This window comes from Didymosphaeria variabile (assembly GCF_027946475.1).
Source record: "Didymosphaeria variabile strain IMI 356815 chromosome Unknown scaffold_1, whole genome shotgun sequence".
Classification (NCBI taxonomy): domain Eukaryota; kingdom Fungi; phylum Ascomycota; class Dothideomycetes; order Pleosporales; family Didymosphaeriaceae; genus Didymosphaeria; species Didymosphaeria variabile.
Window position 1 is genome coordinate 4,424,142 of NW_026611620.1, and position 13,665 is coordinate 4,437,806.

Genomic DNA, 13,665 nt, shown 5'->3' on the forward strand with positions numbered 1-13,665 from the left:
CGGGCGTAGCAAGAATTCTTGGAAGCACCATTTAGAAGATGTTGTGGGAGGCATTTACAACCTGCGTCTCTGTAAGGTTGTAGCGTAGATTGACTGTATCTAAACGGTACATCTTGGTACACAGGTTTTAAAACATCGTTCGCATTCTCAGCGTGGCAAATTACCGCCCAACAACGTCTGTTGCCCTCTTTCCTTTAGCAGCCTTATCGCCAGCGCGTGTCATCTGCAATCCTAGCACCAGTGAAGCCGTCCTCTGTAACATGTTTCGTAAATTCGTGCGCAGATAAACCATCATGTCTTAGTCTCGTCGTCCTTCCGCGGTTGGGGTAGCCGTCCCCATAAGATCACTAATACGGGTCTGCATCTGAGACGTTGGAATGGGCACAGTATAGCGAGCGGGAAATCTCGTGCTCCGTGTTTTGTTCGATGCAGCCATAATACCATTAGTATGATGAGCTCCAAGAGGCCGAAGAATTGAAAGGCACGAGTGTCATCTCATGAACGACCACCGTGAAATGACGACGACCGCTGACACCAATTCCAACGGAACGACCGTAAACGTTACTCGGTGGCGTAGATGACGTGCGGCGGTGTTCGTGGGGGCAGACCCGTCGGACTACTGTAAGTTTTTGGTGCGGGGCGGAGGCGCGTGAAACGATCCTCACGCACGAAAGGCATGGAAACCATGCCTTAATTTCCACAATATGCAGGTACCAGGACCCCTGCTCTCGTTCATCAATCGACTTTCTCTTTCGGTATTCTTTTCCCTTCTCGTTTCGCAAGCCCGGCATACGGTTGTCCTCTTCTTATTGGCGATACTTCCGAAGGAACGCCAAAAGTGCAGTGTCCAATCCCGGGAAGAGCTTCCACGCCTACATAGTCCTCGGTGTGGTCGTTCAGTACACCAAATTGTAGTCGCGTATGCATGAGCTCCAGCGGAAAGGGATCGTTACCTAGACACGCGCCGCGACTGATGTCGTCCAAAGTCGTATTCCGCGTTGTGACCATGATGCGTGAAAACCCAACGGAAAACGTAGTGCCATCTCTGATAATGGTCCAAGCCCCTATGATCAGTATAGCGAACGTTACGAAGATGACGGGTGCGTAGCACGCCCAGAGCTTCTCGGGGTTGTAGATGAAGGTCGACTGGAATCTCGTCCGGTTGACGACGACGCGCTCTTGGTCGACTACTAGCATCTGTGGCGCGGAGAAGAGAGAGAGGACCATGTTCGTGTAAAATTCTAATATGGAGGCGCAAGATTAGCTGCAATATGTCTAGAATGTAAATGGGGCAAGAGCGTACCTTGGAGTTGCTCGGGCAGATCCTTCATTGGTAAGCTAGAGCTGTTGCTGACGAGTCTTGTTTGTGCAATGTCACTAGCCACCCGAGGATAAGACGGTCCGGGGATGGGAGGATCCATTTCAATTGATCCCTTCAAAAACCTCCGCAAAGACTGACCCATTGTATGGTATGCAGCAACCTTTTTGTACTGTTCAGTGTTCCGAGGGCTAACATAGTGCTCTGGTGGCACTGGAATTGCCCAATTCGGCGATCCATCTGAATTTTGCGAAAATGTGGTATTAACAACAGGCGAGAGGAACTCCTGCGAAACGTCGGTCTTGAAAAATGGCTCCGTGTAGTTCCACTTCACGGTGTACTTGGTCTCGTAATGGATGCAGCGGAAGATGTGTTGGTCAAATCTGTGCGTCCAGTTGCTTCTAAACGAGGAATTGTCGGCCAAGGGCTCCGTGGAATTGACTGCATACCCAATCCAGATGATAGGTTCTGATTTGAAAACTCCGAGATTATCGAGGTCTACCTCGGGCGGTGGGACGCCTCCCTGGGCCGTGATTCTCGTGTCTTGTGGCTTTGCATAATCCCCTTCTTCCATGTCTGCGAAATACACATTTTTGCCGTCTGGGATCAGTTTACTGGTATTGAACGGTGCTCCAAGCCCTTCCAACTTCGCGTTGTCCGCAGCACTTGTGGCGACCTCCTCGCACTTGTAACCAGGTCCAAGGAAAATCGTCGTGTATGTGCAATTGAATGATCCTCCGCAGGATTCCTGACGCGCATCGGCTCGGTTCAGAGACGTGTCTGTCAAACTAAACGCGTTCATGAGGGTGACACGGGTAATGTCCGTTGAAGGCTGATCGTAGTAATCGAAAAACCCTGGCTGTTTACCAAGCGCGTCCGTAGTATTGTAAAACATCAATGACTTTCTCGTTGTTCCGTCTTTCATAGTGACAGGCACACGCCAGTCGCTGAAAGATTCCGCAGAGAAGTTGAGAGTTGGTACACTCAGTGAAGTGTTGTCAACTTCGAAGTACCAGCCGAACGTGAGGGCGCCGGGGCTGAAGATAATTGTCGCAACAGGTATCAACCAGATGACCAGCGCGATAAAAGTTGCCCGAGGGGCCAGACTGATCGCTTCCCAGTTCAGGAACAATGATGGGTCCTCAGTCCCAAGGAACAGTTGGTCAATTGATAGGACCGTGAGTGCCCTCGACCGAAAATAAGTCCATATCCGTTGCCTGTAGACCAGTGTACAGCACATTCCAAAAGCGACTTTCGAGAAGTAGGCAAGTGCACGACCGTACAGGACAAATTTGACCTTCTTGCCCTCATCATCTTCGACTTTGTGGTGCAGAGATGAGTAAAGCAGGTGTTGACCCATGGCTAGTGCGACGCCGACAAGGAAAGAGGTGATCATCATGAGAGGCGTTCTCCAATGTATAGTCCACCTTGCAGCCTGGGTAGCTCGGCGTTCAATGAGGCGTTGTGTCATTGGATCCGTCCTTGCGCGCGACATCGAAGTGCTGACAGTTCCAGATCTGGGCATAGGTGGCCGTGGGGAGAGGGGCGAATATAAACCACCTTTAAGCCGATAGACGCTATCCGGAGAGTTGAGTGTGCTCATCTCTTTCATCTGGATGCCTAGTCCATCGCTCATGGCCTCTTGAAACTTCGCTCGCTTTTCTGATTTGGAGGCAAAAGATCTGTTCGAAGACGCAGAGGTGGTCGTAGTCGATCGGGAGACGCCATACTGCCCATGATCTGGTGAAGCTAGAGGCGACACATCTGGTGGCGAGGGCAGGCTCGCCATTGCGAAGCCACGCAACACACGAAGGTGGTGTCAAATTGAGATAGTTGCCAAGCGCGACATCGCAATTGTAAATCAGCGAGCGAAGAGGCCTGACATATAGGTGGGGCGCGAACGCCAGTGCGAGATATGCCTGCGGAAATGACGAGGGAGTCGGTGAAGCAGGGTGAGTTTCGACGCACGTTGATGTACTCGGTTGTAGCTGAAATGCAGCTACACGGCGTCGCAGGACAGCTCTGGGCGGCTGAACGAGACTTTGTCAGACCGCAGATGGCCGGAACGCCCGAATTTTAAGGTAACATTCCATTCCGATCGAATGTCAAGTAAATAATTCATGACTTGCAATGACAGCTCATCGATGTGGGCGCAACTGGTGACCACACTAACTCTTGTTCCTGCATATTCTGTAACGGAGTTCTAGAGTATCGCACTTGCCGATATGGGGTTTAAACACATCCCAAAAGACGAACTCCGTATGCAGCATCATACCGGAGAATAAAGTGTGGCTGTAGCGAACCTACTGATCCCAGACAAGTTCCTGGTGCGAGTTAGCGCTTGTGTTCCAAGTTGTAGGAGCACCGAATCCTTCGAGGCGGTGCCCCTTCAGATTGAAAGACAAACCGGTCTGAACTTCGCGGCAGGTACCATCATCTCGAAAGATGGAAGTGACGATACTGCTCACGTCGAAAGCGGTACTCAGTGCTATTACCTGAAAGCGCTCACATAGAATGACGCGCCCAGCGGTACATTCTTTAGGCCGGCGGTATATCGGGGCCATCCGCTTCATAATCACCAAGCGGTGCAAGCCTGTGCGTTCACCAGGGGATCCCCGTCTGTCAGAAGTATTTCCCGCGATTTCGAATTCGCGGGAAACAACAGACAACGTGGCACAGTCACGGAGACGGGTCTCTTGCAATCCCTGTTCGATAGTTCGCATCGCAAGACCGTGAAGCCTTCTTCGTAAAGAGCCAAGCTCGATGTATTTTTACTCAATGAGAACTTCGACGGCGGTTGGTGACGTTGGGAGGCGAGCTACAACTTCCGGGTGCTCACATGATGCCTCTCGCAGTTCGTACTATCCCGAGGTCCTCTTAGCGCAGCCGCGCAGCCGGTGTGTACGTACGTATAAATGCCTACATATACTAGACGGCGATGATACCTCAGCGTTGCGAAATTTCTCGGACCGCCAGAACTCCTTGCTTCTAAGCATGCAAACCGTCTATACCATTTACCAAACAGCGGAAGCGGGGCGCGCGACCAAATTCTTGCATCAAACGCTGCTCGCCAGTCTTTCGCCCGATGAGCGCAGAGCTGTCAAGATCATCACCAATATCGTGAGCGTCAACGGAGGTATTCTGCTGGCCCCTAATGATGCACACCACTACCGTTACATCCGCATTGTGATCGACGTTCCGAAGAGCAAGCTTCAAAGTGTTGAGGACAAACAGGCGCTACTGCAGCGGACAGTCGACGCTTGCTTGGACTATGAGGGGAGGCATGCCGAAGATTGCGAGGTAGAGGTGAAGATTAATGAGGTTGACGAGAGTGATTACATCAGGGTTCGAGGAAGAAAGCCAGCTGCATAAGCAGTGCCAGTGTGGAATGGACCCTAGGGCTGTCGCGAACGCACGTGCCCTGTGCGACCTCGGCCCCAACCATGTTCTACATTTGCCACGAGTCGGAACGCCTGAATATATCCTTCGCGGATTGGAATACTTAAAGTGATTCATGAGTCCTTTCGAGACAGCACGTATAATGCCTAAACCAGGGTGATCGTCGGAAAGCCTTCCTTATCCTCCTTTTCTGGCTCTTTCCCCACCATTTCCTTGTCTGCCAACAGGAAACCAAGCCTCTGGTAATTCTCTGTCCCGTCCACTCGCTTCACGATCAGTGCATGATAAGTTCCCTCGTCCTCTGCCGCTTCCGCATCCCAAGATCGGCTCCTGAACATGAAAAGAGCAAAGATATCAACACCTTGCAAGCTCTTCACAATCTTCTTCGCCTCTTGAGGTGCGTCATCGTCCGTGAAAGCGAAATCAAAGCGTGAGGAGGTCCCTTTGGGATCACCGCTCTTGGTGCGCACATTTACGTTGTTGTCGTACTTGTAGCGGCCCTTCGCTTCGGGATCCCAATCTTCGAGAATCAGATACAACTGTTCGCATGGAGCTCGAAGCTTGATCCATCCGTCTGCAACCTCTCCGAATGGATTCGTACCCTTGAGAGTTACCTTCGCATCCAGTATTTCAGCAATTTCAGTGTAGTCAACTGTCTGTCCACTTGCTGGGACTCCATCGCCCGATGCCCACGACCACGAAGGAGCTCGGTATTCAGACATGCGCCGGAAGCTGAGGCTCTGCCACATCAAGCCCTCGATGAGTTGGTCCCTCCATAATCCAGCAAGATATTCCTCGCCGATCTTTTCTGCGTACAGACCCGCTACTCCTGAGATGGCTGGCAGCTTGTCGGATGCACGTGTCATTTTTTTTGGTCCATACAACCAAAGCAGACTATACCACCCTTCCATGGTCTCGTGCTTCGGTCGTTCGTTGAGTTTTAGACCTTTGAGCCAGCTGCTGGCGCTATCGCGTGGCTCGGCTTCTAGGCGCTTGTGTGCACACTTGTGCCGTTCTTTGAGGCTGAGACCATCCTCTCCACGAAATCCTTCATTGCACTCACTATTCCTGGTCAGCTGAGCCAAGAAGACTTTTAACACCGGCTATACGTACAAGAACATCTGATCAGATCCGTATATCAAGACCCGATGAGAAAGGACACGCTCCTGCAAGCCCCAGGCTCGCTCGGATAGAGGTTCGTTTGGTAGATTAATGTAGTCGTGCTTCACAAGCTCTTCTCGTAGGGGCAGGTTAAAGGCAAGAGCCTTTCCGTGTATATCACCGCGGGTATAGCCCAGTTCTACGAAGCTTCGTTCAGTGCGTACATTGAGGAATCCCTCAGCGCTATCCTTTGCTCTAGCCGCAGCGACCGTCAGGTATGCGTTGGAATATATAGAAAGCATCTTTGCGGATTCTCTCTCCCAGTCCGCGCGTTCATCTTGGCAAATGCACAACGAGTCAACCCAGAGATAACGCAGACCGAGCTCGCGCGTCAATTGGACGATGTCTTGATATGTCGCTGGCATATCGCTAACAGTGATGCCGGCTTTTCGCTGTTCCATGGTAGCTCGCGTCGTGATGAACTCTCGAGAATCCCCCCAGCAATAGCTGAGTGAAACATACTGCCCGACGGTTCCTTCGGGGATGGGCTCCCATAGATGCACTTCGGGACTGTCGAGTTCGCCGACGTCAATCACGCGAGAAGGTAACAGTGTCTGGGACGGTCGACAAGTAGGATGGCTCTCGCAATTTTGCAGCCATTGACGGCTTCTCCCGAATGCAGTCTCTGAACGGGCGTCACCTTCCACAGGCCTTCCTTCAATGACCTCTTCCAAAGGGTCACCTAGAGATATTAGCATATCAAAACTAGATCAGAGCTTGAGGCATATTGGATTTTACCATCTCGGACGCAAAGCCCTAGCGCCGCTATGATCCACGCCTCCTCGAGACCCTTCTCTTTCCTTCTCTTCGTCCGCTCACTGTCACCATCCACAAAGCTCATGACCCAGGCCCCATCGCCGCCTTCCCGCCTCTTGACCAAGAACAAGTCAAAGGTCGGCCACTCATACTGGTGCATTTCTTTCGCTTCCCATTGTGGCTTTAGTTCCTCCAGCTCTTTCTGCACGTTCTCGGCAGATGAGCAAATTATCTTACAAAGAGCGCATGACGAGGCTGATCTTCGCAGAGCATCTAGACTCTGATGGTGCTCGTATCCGCGCGTGCCCTGCGGCCACCGCACAAGTGGCTGGATATATTTCTGCCCAGTCAAGTTACCGGGAAGATCTGGTGGAACCTCAGGGAGAGTCTCCCATGGAATGGTCTTGCATAGATCGCACAGAGACATCTTCAAAACTACAGATCTTCCGAAGCCCTAATTTTAGAGGTTGAGCAAGTGGAACATGAGCCCAGGCTTCTGCTGAACATTGTGGAGACGAGGACAAATTTAAGCAGATTGACAATCGCATAGTGCGTTGTCGATCAGGCGGCAGTGAGGAGGCGAAGTGAGACGTGACGAGGCAAATGCGCCCCCACATTGTCATTTTGAAGCTATCCTTAATCGAGCGTCAAATGCGGGGCGAAGCACGGCGGGTGATCCATCAAACTTCCACACTGTATCCACACCTTGAGGCGATGCACTTTCTCCTGGCCGGTGTGAAGGTACGGCTTCCCGATGACGAGAGAAGCAGGTACATCTGAAATCCTGAAAGGCCTTCCGGCGAACGAGAGTTACGAGTGCTGATCTGTCCGATGCAGAAGCTCTGTTCGACTCGCGTTATTAAATTTCGATTACTACGACTTCCTGTTGAGTACCTAAGACGTGAATCGAGAAACGAGTGTTGGCTTATGTCACCCTTCAATGTGCGATCAATTGCTGAGACTTTCGAGTTGTCGATGTAAGCAACAAGTCTTGTTACAAGCCATAGTCCTTCGGATCCTTCTCCAGCCCTCTCGTCCATACCAGCACGCTCTTTGGCTGCTCGCCCGTTACGACCTGTGCTGGACTCTTCTGCGAGACCCAGATATTCCTCTCGCCCAGCAATTCAAATCCAGCTCTTCTCAACACCTTCTTCGAAGCCGTGTTATCATCATCGCAATATCCCAGCAGCTCCGTCACTCCCTTTTCGCGGTCATAGTAATCTGAAAGACCCTTCATAGCTTCGAGCGCATACCCCTTCCCTCTAGCGGACGGGAGAAGGTTAATGCCAATGTCAGGTAAAGGTGGCGTGCCTGGCCCGCGAAGGTTGAGACCGACTAAGCCAACGGGCGTCGCGTTTTGCACGCGGTTCGCGGTATCGTCATCGGGTCCGGATGGTGGAGCAAGAACTGAGACGCAGTATCTGCCGTAGCCGGTTGACTCGATCTCCGTCACGCGGGCTTCAATCAGTTCAATGGCTGCTGCACGGCCGGGCATGATGTGCTCAATGTTCCCATTCTCGTCAACTTTGGTGTAATCCTTGTACATTTCAAAAGTGAAATCGATATGCGACTCCTTCGTGGGATTGAAGTAGGTTATTGCCAGCCGGGGTGTGGTAACGTAGAAGCTGAAGTCCAGCATGGCTGCAGGTCGCTATACGGCGTGACGCGGGATCTGTTGTTGAGGGGCGTCTTGAAGCACTTTGCGTACGGGCTGAAGAGGTCTTTAGACTCATCGCTTATCACGAAAAACTAAGTCTCATAAAGTGTAGCTTATTTCGAACCTACAGGGGAGCGTATACTAAAATCGTGAGTTGACTCATACCAGGCAGCCGACCTTCCGTTTTGGGAAACACAAGTACATGTACTCCGGAGTCCGATAACCACAAGCCCTCCTTGGAGCCGCCTCTACAGCCGTGCAATATCACACGCCGTAAATCGAATCACTTGACACGCAGCAGCACGCTACGTCTGATGGAAGTGCATGCCTTGCTCAAATCACTGGAATCTTGACCACTTTCACCAGGAAGCCACCCAAAAAGGTATATGACACCACCTGAATTCGATCCTTTGCTAATTAAGATCACATGTCGCAGCACAAGACGCCTTGATCCACCGTCAGGACCTATCAGAAAACTGGATCAGACTTTGTGGTCCGCCGTGCTCCATTTCATCCAACCAATTCTGACACTAAAATTGCTCTTTGACCTTTTTTTAGTAAGATCATGATGCATTCTCAGGACCAGAATACCGAGAAGATCAATACCTGTTCTCTATTGCACCCGCTTGGTTCGATGGTAGGTTCGTCGCCGAAATTCCACCGGCAAGTATGTGTTCATGTACTCATATTCGTGGAAGATAGACGAAGAGCTAGGGCTGTTCACTCTTAGGCGTGATGACTCTCGCCTTTGCTACACATCTTCTTTTGGCGTGCCTTGGTCAAAGCGATACCCTTCTCCATGTCGCATTCGCCGCTCCGAAGCAGCTAGATATCTTAGTCTCCCTTCACAACATTGCGCCATTCATGCGAAAGGAAAAAACTTACCTCGACGGTACCCTCCTTCCCGAGCTCAGCAGCTAGAACGACTGGGGGGGTCTTTTTGGTCCGCTCTTTAAGGTACTGGGGCTCGACACCGCCGATCGTTGCGCCAGCGTTTAGGACAGCTGTTACGATGTCCCTGTCTCCGTACTCAATCGCCGTCACCAGGGGCGTCTGCCCATACTGATCTATATCGTCTGGATTTATATGTTTGAGTATATCGCATACGGTACCATCTTCCCAAGCGTACATGCCTCATAGAAATCTGGAAACCGAAGATTCCAAAGATGGTCGTCGCCGCTTCCTCTATATCGATAGGGAATAGTCAGGACACGACGAACGTGTTCAGGGTTTCCGGATGCGCGAGCACTCTTGTACAGTCGCTCAAAGGCAAAGCGATGACCCCATCCACAGACCTGGGTCGGCTCCCGTTCCAGGATAGAGTGCTTCTCACACATATCGAAGAGAAGGTTTATCATAGTGGTATCCTTGCAGTGCTCAATGGCTGCCACGACTGCGTCATCCCAGCAACCTTCGCAGCCCATGTTGAAACGGACCACCGTGTCTAAGGTAATGGATAAGACGTTGATAGTCGGAAGAATTATCCCCTTTGATCGCGTCCAAGTAGTCAGATACAATTTGGACAAACTCGAGGTTCTCCATGGTGGCGGCGATTCGCAATCCATCACCGAAGATTTGGTATCCACGTACCGCCCGGAAGTCCGACTTCGATATGAGAGGCTTCACCAACGACGTGTTTCCGACCTCAGCTGCCACTGCAAGTTTATCATAGTAGTTCAGGGGTGATTTGGCGACGTCAAACCACGGGTGGTTCGGGTAACGGTCGTCTCTATCCCCATACAGTAACATCGGAATATTAAGAAACGTGGTATTTCGAACAATCATATTGCACAACAGTTATACGCAATAGTCACGCTCTTCATTGGTGATCCTACCTTGCTCGTGGCTGATCCAATCGGCCATGGCGATGATCTTGTTAGGAAGATCAGGGTGGGCTCCAGCGAGGCGCTCGGTCTGGTTGAAGAGAATCGAGCTCATGTTGTCCTCGGCGAACTTCGCGTATTTGTGCAACCTGCTATAGGTCCATGAGTAGTTCGAGCAGAGTTCATGAAGTATGTTGCCAGCAAAGGTGCCTATAGCTGTTAGTATACAAAGAGCCTCAGGCGATAGTGGCTACTTACGGCAAGTCGAACGCATCTTCAAGGCTTCTCCAGGCCCTACATTGGCGACTATCTCGTGGATGATGTCTTTGAAGATCTCGGGCGGGAGCTCCAATAGTTTCATTGGCGGTTTCTCGGGTTCACTCATCTTCTTGGTGTTCTTGTTTGTCATCGTGGAATCCATGGAATTCTCGCGGCTGTGCAAGTCCTGTCGGGGCTCACGGTTGAGGTGGGTGACGTGCAATCGAGCAGTCGGGATCGGAGCCGGATCAAGCGAGGTGCTTTTATGAATGGAGAAGGAGCGAGGTGCGCGAAAACAACTTAATGCGGCCAATGGGCTTAGGCACTTTTCACCTTTCAGGCCCACAGCGGATATATCGTGAAATTCGAAATGTAACGGCCAACATAGGTCCCTTATGGAAACTTCCGTCACCCAATCTCAGCTACTCCCACACTTACGACCCTCTCTGTCTTCTTTTGGGCATCTCATCTACAACGCATGGCCTCACATGCCAACAATGCCTCCCACTCCCACCAATCATACCTTCCAGATACGGCATACCATCTTTATCAACCCACTGCCTTGCATGCCGCAAATCTACGGAGTACGTCATTTGCGTCTTGTGCTTCATGCAGGCTTCCCAAGCCATGGACTTCTCAGTGAAGAGACCAAGACAAAGTGAGTGATCCAGTGCTACATATACGCTTTTGATGGAGGACTTCGTTGTCGTGTTAAGTGCAACATTGGGTGGTATGGTTTCTTTTGCTGTAGTATCTGCATTTACTGGTGGATTTCCGGGCGTGGTGGTCTGATCTTGCTGACTCGATTCGTCATCTTGTGAGAGATCGAGAGGCTTTGTGTTGTGCTGGCTGAACTCGAGATCGTTCGGAGTTTCTACGGGCAGTTCATTTTCCGTTTCCCTCTTTTCGATGTTGTTCTCGAGCTCCTCTTTCCTTGCGTTCTGTACCGAGCTCCGATCATCACTCAGCTTTTGCGGCAAGATACGCACCCCTACTCCACCCATCAGGCCATCCTCTACCCAACTAGCAAGTCTGCCTTCAAAGGCCCCAGCTAGTCTCGCCGCATTCGTGGCCGTAGCTGTCGTCGAGTACACCCCTAGAAAGTCTCTCTGATCATCTACAACGTAGTACAACGACGGATCTATAACTGCTACCGTACGACTTTTCCATTGGACGTGACTGCCCTTGGTCCGAGGTCTCTGCTTCCGTGGTCTCTGGGCTAGCTTTTCGTTCATGGAGTGGAGGAAGGATTTGGGTGGAGAGGCAGGCTCGGGATGGTTGCGGATAGGGTCATTAAGGGAGACATTGTGTAGAAGATTCGTGATGTTGTCAGTCGAGGACATCGTGCGACAAAAGAGACGATATGTGATACAAATCTGGATCGTAAGAAGTGTTGGTATGTGTTGTGGTGTCGCAACAAAGCTGAGATTCTACCCCGCGCCGGTCAGCTCCAGTGTTGAGCAATTGCGTGTCCGATCGCTCGGTAAGGTGACGGCCAATGACAACGATGATAGCTGTGGAACATTGAATCTAAGGATATGGTTGTAAAATAAATACACCTTTGGTTCCAGAAAGAAATTGAAGATCACCTCTTCATTCGCCTTCCTTTTCCCCTTCTTCTGGTACATGCATCTCTGCATCTCCCCTCTCACTATCCTCGTCCCCCTGCCCATCTTCTCCTGACTCATCCTCGTTTTGTACAGGAGCCCCAAACTCCAGCCCATTCACATAACACTCCCTGCATCTCGTCGGTACAAACTTCACCCCATGGGTTTCACCCTCATCCTGCAACCCCTTCTGTATCCCCTTCAGACTATCCCATCCAGGATCCTCCACCGCAACCATGATCTTTTCAAGCCTCGGCCACCTCTCCTCCTTCTGTCTCAACACAGTTCTCACCGCCGCCGTCGCAGCCCTGACATGCTCTTCCGTCTCACACTGCACTATCTCCAGCGTCTCCAACGACTCTGGCAGCGCATCGACGATGTGATTTTGCGCGGCCGTCGCGTCAGGCGGGGATTCGTCTGAGTAACCGAACAGGAGGTCAAAAGCGATATTCAAGTGCCGAAGAGCGGCGTACTCCTTGAAATTCATAGGCGTAAATATGGAATATTCATCCTCTGTTTCCATGACGTAGAGCTGCAGCGTGATTGACTTCAGCGTCTTTTTGTGCTGGTCTAGCGCCTTGTTGAGCTCGGGCGTTGAGAGGGGTCCATGACTCGGCGTGTCCGATGTGGTAATCGAAAGATTCTAGGGCTTTGGCTGTACCCAAGAAGCGGACGAGGTGCTCGCCGAGGAACTTGCTGTTGGGCCGAAAGGTGAGGGATGTGTAATTAGTGGATCGGGGCTTGAGATCAAGAAACCACTTGTCAGGGTTTTCTTGTAGAAAGCTGTCACCGTCTCCAATTTGCTTTCCGTCTATGGCTTTGACAGATGGCCATTTCGCGATGATAGTTAAGGGAAGGGTGGAGTGAGGGTACTCTGGGATCGAGCCTAAGGGGGTGTTAGTAACTGATTGGCCATGAAACGGGCGTACTGTTGCAATCCGCACCTCCCATATTGACCTTCTCTAATTTTGGAAAAGGCGTCGTCACGCCCGTTTTCGGATCTTGACATGCCGCAGTCATAGCATCGATCACAAACTCGAACATCTTCCAGTATGGGTTGTACACATCGAGAATGGTGAGCTCTTGAAGATTAGGTAACCGCGGTAATATCAAGGCCAGAATCGCGCCCATCAGCGGCTCATCTAGAAAATCCTTCTTCCATGTCTTCTCCGCCTCCTCGCCATCTTCGTACTCAGATAAAACATCAATAATTTGTTGAAGCTCAGCGTGTTGCTCTGCCGTATAACCATGCTCTTTCAATTCAGCATCGCCCTTTGCATCAGCCAACGACGGACCCTCGCCATGCTCACCGCCTTGTTCGATACTGAATGAATGCACGAATTTGGCTTTGTCGGGATTGAAAAGAAGAGTGAGGACGAGCTTTCGGAACGCATCGTATTCTTCATCCACAAAGTCGCGGTCCCGGATATGTCGGTAAAGGAAAGGCAGTGCTAGACGGGAGATCTGACGATTCACAAACAGCAGATTATAGATTCTGGTGAACTTTTCGCCTTCGCATGCTGATTCCACGATGTAAAGAAGAACTTCCTCGGGTAGACCTAACAAACTTCGTGGGGGCATTCTGGAGATATGAATCGAGGGGGCAACTCTTTCAACGCAGGAGAAGCCACAAGAATTATATGTATCTAGATGTTTAGTACATGTTTGCTATGTCATGCTGTCCAC

General features: G+C 51.0%; 6 protein-coding genes across 6 annotated transcripts; all 6 read right to left on the minus strand.

The window, feature by feature from the left end:
- Nucleotides 1-735: 735 nt before the first annotated feature.
- Nucleotides 736-3,107, minus strand: N0V89_001426 (uncharacterized protein; the record flags this gene model as incomplete). The annotated part of the gene is made up of 2 exons (XM_056210239.1): nt 736-1,241; nt 1,304-3,107. The coding sequence occupies 2 exons, from the start codon at nt 3,105-3,107 to the stop codon at nt 736-738; spliced, it is 2,310 nt and encodes a 769-aa protein (XP_056077061.1).
- A 1,756-nt stretch (nt 3,108-4,863) lies between these two features.
- On the minus strand, nt 4,864-7,061 carry N0V89_001427 (uncharacterized protein; the record flags this gene model as incomplete). The annotated part of the gene is made up of 3 exons (XM_056210240.1): nt 4,864-5,779; nt 5,831-6,560; nt 6,617-7,061. 3 exons carry the CDS (start codon nt 7,059-7,061, stop codon nt 4,864-4,866), a joined length of 2,091 nt encoding a protein of 696 aa, XP_056077062.1.
- Nucleotides 7,062-7,628: 567 nt separating this feature from the next.
- Nucleotides 7,629-8,454, minus strand: N0V89_001428 (uncharacterized protein; the record flags this gene model as incomplete). Its single annotated transcript, XM_056210241.1, has 2 exons — nt 7,629-8,275; nt 8,451-8,454. 2 exons carry the CDS (start codon nt 8,452-8,454, stop codon nt 7,629-7,631), a joined length of 651 nt encoding a protein of 216 aa, XP_056077063.1.
- Nucleotides 8,455-9,125: 671 nt separating this feature from the next.
- Nucleotides 9,126-10,535, minus strand: N0V89_001429 (uncharacterized protein; the record flags this gene model as incomplete). Its single annotated transcript, XM_056210242.1, has 4 exons — nt 9,126-9,367; nt 9,728-10,018; nt 10,127-10,324; nt 10,373-10,535. 4 exons carry the CDS (start codon nt 10,533-10,535, stop codon nt 9,126-9,128), a joined length of 894 nt encoding a protein of 297 aa, XP_056077064.1.
- A 271-nt stretch (nt 10,536-10,806) lies between these two features.
- On the minus strand, nt 10,807-11,715 carry N0V89_001430 (uncharacterized protein; the record flags this gene model as incomplete). Its single annotated transcript, XM_056210243.1, has 1 exon — nt 10,807-11,715. The coding sequence occupies one exon, from the start codon at nt 11,713-11,715 to the stop codon at nt 10,807-10,809; it is 909 nt and encodes a 302-aa protein (XP_056077065.1).
- Nucleotides 11,716-11,965: 250 nt separating this feature from the next.
- On the minus strand, nt 11,966-13,560 carry N0V89_001431 (uncharacterized protein; the record flags this gene model as incomplete). Its single annotated transcript, XM_056210244.1, has 3 exons — nt 11,966-12,549; nt 12,641-12,865; nt 12,909-13,560. 3 exons carry the CDS (start codon nt 13,558-13,560, stop codon nt 11,966-11,968), a joined length of 1,461 nt encoding a protein of 486 aa, XP_056077066.1.
- Between the last annotated feature and the right edge of the window lie 105 nt (nt 13,561-13,665).